Here is a 4,625-nt window from a genome sequence, read left to right on the forward strand (position 1 = left end):
GAAGGAAGGGTCAAAGGTAAGGGGGACAGGACAGGGTGGAGGGAGTGCTGGGGAGGCAGGGTCCTGGCTCAAACCCCTCTTCCATGTCTGACTCAGGGTGTGACTACAGGTAGGTCCTCTCAGAGCCTCAGTGACCCCATCTGAGAAATGGAGCGTGAGACAAAACTGTCTCCAAAGACCCTCCCCAGCCCTGACGGGGAAATGACATGACACGAAATTACAAAAGGGTCTTTATTTGTAAAAAGCCAAAGGGACCCCTGGGGCGACAGGACAGGCAGGCCGGCTTCTCAGGGGTCAGGGGCATTTGGGCAGATGCGCTTGAGTGGGGGGGCGCCCTCCGAGTCCTCTGTATCACCCTGGGCTGCCTCGGGGACAGGTGGCACTGGCTCAAAGACGGGGTAAGCTTCAGGGGCCTGGAGAGGAAGGGTGGACAGGCATGAGCTCCACCCAAACCCAGGAGTGCAGCCTCCTAGCCTATGCCTTCTCGCAAGCCTCCACTCCACTCCCCTCCCGGACCCGGGAGTCTAGCCCAGGGCCAGGGCCCCAGGACGCAGATTAAGTAGGGCGCCGGAAACAACAACAACACCATTTAGGGGAAAGAAGTTGATATTTGATATTTCTCGAAAACGTATCACGGTAGTCCTTGTGGGAAAAGTCAGAAGTTTGTGGGGGACTTTCTTAAGCTAATTACATTCTTAGGATTAAAAAAAAAAAAAATACTTGGAGGTGCACCATGATCTTTTCAGGCTTTTAATGGTCTCAAATCAGCCCCAATCCAGCCCGCAGGATTTTGTTTCTAAAACACCCTTTTCTTTTCAGTCCCAAGAACCCAGCCTTATAGCCTTTAGCTGTGTCCAAGGTCTACATTTCCCACCTGGACCTCAAGAGTGCAGCCCCCAAGGCTTTGGCTACCCCAGAGCCCCCATTCCCTCCAAGACCTGGGAGTCCAGCCTCCTGGACACTCTCACCTCAGCCTCCAGCAATTCCGGAACAGGCTCCTCCTTGGTCAGCATTGGAGGTTCATCGGTGCCTCCCGCAGTTATGCCCCCAGGATCTGGAACATGAAATTAACAGGTGTTCCCTGAACAGCTGCTCTGTACCACAGCACAGACCAAGAGGGAAACACACCAATCACATAAGCCCGCGGGCTGTGGGAGCACTGAGTGGGGAGCCAGTCACCTGGCTGCAACCCAGGAAGAAAACACAGGAAGGACATTTAGGTGGGATCTTGACGGGTGAGTAGATTTGATCAGATAGACAAATGGGGAGCTGGAGTACATTTCAGGCAGAGGGAACAGAAGCTTGGCAAGCCCAGATTCTGGGGTTGGACTGCCTGGGTTCGAATCCTGACCCTGGGCAAGTGACTTAATTGCTCTAAGCCTGTTTTCCCCACCTGTAAAATGGAGATGATTACAGTAATTACCACATGAGACTGTTTTAAGAATTAAATGAGATAACACAGGAAAAGTACAGTGCCCTGCACACAGGAAGTGTTCGATAAATGCCAATTATTGTTTTTATATTAGTAAAGGTACACAAGCGTGTGGTATGATCTAGACAACACGGAACACAGGCCCAAGCCATGGTGTTCTTGGAAGGGAACAATGAGGTCAGCAGGGGACAGTTTACGAAGGGCCCGGAGTGCCAGGCTGAGAAGTCAAAGGTCACAGGCAGCCATTGAAGGCTTCGAAGCAGGAAAATGACCTCGTCAACCTTGTGCTCTGGTAGCTGTGTGGGTCCAACTGGAAGACAGGAGACCCAGGAGGCTGGAGCTGGGTGCGGGTGAGAGAGATGACGGAGCCTGGGAAGGCAGACACATTGGGGAGGTGAATCTGACCAGATAGGGGATTGACTCTATGGGAAGAAAGAGGAGCTGAGGAGGACTCATACCCCAGATCCTGGCTCACTGGCTGTGTGAGCTTGGGCAACTTACTGAACCTCTCTGGGTTTCGGTTTCTCATCTATAAATGGAGATCATAACCCTCACAGAGTTGTTGTAAGGATTAAATGAGATAAAACATGGAAAGTGCTTAGAAGGGTGCCCGGCACACAGTAAGAGCTCAATAAGTATTAGCTGTTATTATCTCTTATTATTAATCACTCTTACGATTATCACGATTACTTATTCCTTAGCAAATATTTATTAAGCACCTACTATGTGTTCCATGGTGTTCTGAGGATACAGCAGTGAACAAGATTGATATGGGCCCAACATTCAGGAAGTGACATGAGGTGGGAGTGGCAGAGAAAGATACTTAACTAGTAAAATGCTAAATTTACATGAAAACCTCAGACAGTGCTAAGTTATCCACAGATGCCAAGAAGCCAGGGGAAGGAGACAGATAGTCGCTAGAGGAAGGGCGGTGACTTTCCACAGGACTCAGGGAAGGCCTGCCAAGGAGGCAACACAGGAGGGGGAGCAGGTCGAGGGGTAAGCTGGTGGCTTCGACCTTGGAGAGAACAAGATTCAGAAGAGAGAGCTCCTGGGAGGCACCTGGTCCTACCTCTCTCCTGGCCCAGCTGTGGGGGCTGAGCATCCTCCGGGACCCCTTCTGGTGGTCCAGCAGGTGACACAGGGCGGCTGGGCTGGGGGGTGCCCCCAGGGCTGGGATCGGTGCCCTTTTGCAGGGAGCCTTCCGAATGGAAACTCTGGTTACTGTTCTCATCTGTGGGAGCAAAAGCCAAAAGGGTTGGGCCTGAGGCCTCCAGCCCCCTCCCTCAATCCCCACAGCCCCCCACATCTCAGCATCCCTACATACCATTGAGATCGAGCAGGATGAGAGGGCCACCCGCTCGGGGACTGGCGCCCCTGCCCCTCCGCTCCCGGCCTCGGGATCTCTCTGCCCCGCCACCTGCCCTCCGTCGCTCCTGGGGGTTAGAGGGCTAAGGGTCAGAGTCAGCTTTCTAGTTAGCACTTGCAAAGCCCCCACCGTACAAATAAGCAAACTGAGGCACAGAGAAGCAGAAGGCCCTGCATGAGGGGACAGGTTGTGCACACTGGGTTAGGTTTTGAACTGGGGTGGGGTGAGCGGGGTCTGGTGTGGGGGGAGGGGGAAGAGGCGGAGTTGCTACTAATTGTTAACATCTGTCCGGGCTCCTGCATTTGAGGTCTGAGTGGGGACTGGAGGTGGAGGCCAGGGTGGGGAGGGGCTTGCCTGAGGCTGCACAGAGGAAGGGCCTGGTGTGGGAGAACTTGCTCACCTCCTCCTGGGGGTCCACCACTGGCACCCACTTGAAGATACGAAGGGAAGTGTCGCCCACAGTCACCCAGCGCTTCTCCCTGTGGGACGGTGGGGGGACTGGGTCAGAGAGGCCTGAGGAGAGAGCCACCCCAGGAGCTGGACACATCTGGGGATACCTGTAGAGGTGGTGGTGGTGCCGGAGGGAAGGGGCAGTTTTGCTAATGGGACATAGTTAGAGGGAGAAACCCTGCAGACCCGAGAGTATAGATGGGGGGGTGCCTCTAGAGAGAGAGTGTGACTTGGGGTCATGGCTCTGCAGACCCCTGGGGTATATACGTGGAGAGCGCGACTATGGGCCGGGCTGGGGACCAAAGCAATGAAGATCACTCTGCATACTTGCGAAAGGAGTGTCAAAGCTTCAGGGGGCGGGGCATAAATGGGAGCTCCAGCCTCGGGAGGGCAGGGCTGGGGAACACGCTTTGTAGACCCCAGGGTGTAGCCAGGAGAAGGAAGATAGAGCCCTGCAGATCCAGGGCGCAGCTGGGAGGCACACCTAACACCTGGGGGCCACAGCTGGCGAAGGGGGGTAGACGTATTTGGGGGAGGAGTGGTCCATCGTGTCCCGTCCCTGGCCCCGGGGCAGCGCTCACCATCTCCGGACCTTCTCGATGGTCGCCATCACCTTCTTGATGTCATCCTTGGCCCGGCTCCGGGTCTCGGCCCGCACGGTCCGGCCGGCCATGCTGGCGGGGCTGGGGCCGAGGCCGAGCCCGCGGTTGGGCCGCCTCCCGTCCGGCTGGCTCAGGCTCGGCGCCAGGCCGGGGCGCCGCTCTCTCGGCCTGTCTTCTCTCCGGGAGTTGGCCGCGCCCTCCCTCGCTCCCCAAGGCTTCCGCGAGTCCCCGCCCCGCTTCCTGCCGCCGCGCCCCGCCCCGGCCCGTCCCCGGAGCGGCCGGGCGGCGCGGGAGGCCAGAGCCCAGGCCTGGAAGCCGGCCGACCCCGCCCCGACCGGGCCCGCCCCCTCGGGGCACCCGGACGAGCAGCGCCTCCTGCCCGCCGCCGAGAGGCAGGTTGGGGGCCGCTGGGCGACTGGACGCGCGCGGTGGGGCTGCGGCCTTGCATTCAGACCACGTGGGCGCCAGGGGGCGCGAGAGGGTGTGTGTCCTGTGTGCTACCGCTGCGCGTGGGGGCGTCCCTGGAACGGGGTGTGTGTGTGTGCGCGTGTGCGTGTGCGTGGGTGTGTGTCCCCCTCGCCAGGCTCTCTGGTTCTACAGTGTTCAACTACCCATTCATTCAACAGTCTACTGACTGAGTGCCAGTTACGTGCCAGACACTGCAAATATGACTGACTCTCCACCCACCAGAATGGCTAAAGTGAGAATGACGGACCTTACCAAGTGGAGGCGAAGAAGTAGAGCAACTGGATTCCTCATATTTCTGGGGGAG

General features: G+C 57.3%; 1 protein-coding gene across 1 annotated transcript; it reads right to left on the minus strand.

Annotated features, from left to right (window-relative positions):
• Positions 1–223: 223 nt before the first annotated feature.
• Positions 224–4,189, minus strand: BCL7C (BAF chromatin remodeling complex subunit BCL7C). The gene is made up of 6 exons (XM_060032107.1): positions 3,833–4,189; positions 3,202–3,280; positions 2,760–2,868; positions 2,505–2,666; positions 969–1,054; positions 224–413 (listed from the first exon to the last, which is right to left on the minus strand). The coding sequence occupies exons 1-6, from the start codon at positions 3,922–3,924 to the stop codon at positions 288–290; spliced, it is 654 nt and encodes a 217-aa protein (XP_059888090.1). The 5' UTR covers positions 3,925–4,189; the 3' UTR covers positions 224–287.
• Between the last annotated feature and the right edge of the window lie 436 nt (positions 4,190–4,625).

The sequence above is a fragment of the Delphinus delphis genome, chromosome 15, assembly GCF_949987515.2.
Source record: "Delphinus delphis chromosome 15, mDelDel1.2, whole genome shotgun sequence".
In the NCBI taxonomy this organism is placed as follows: domain Eukaryota; kingdom Metazoa; phylum Chordata; class Mammalia; order Artiodactyla; family Delphinidae; genus Delphinus; species Delphinus delphis.

Bases quoted from the DNA above. Each gene is read 5' to 3' on its own strand.
- BCL7C (XM_060032107.1), bottom strand. From the start codon at position 3,924: ATGGCCGGCCGGACCGTGCGGGCCGAGACCCGGAGCCGGGCCAAGGAT. The intron at 2,667-2,759 runs GTATGTAGGGAT...TTGCTCCCACAG, and splicing joins CATCCTGCTCGATCTCAATG to ATGAGAACAGTAACCAGAGT. The intron at 1,055-2,504 runs GTAGGACCAGGT...TTCATGTTCCAG, and splicing joins ACAGCTGGGCCAGGAGAGAG to ATCCTGGGGGCATAACTGCG.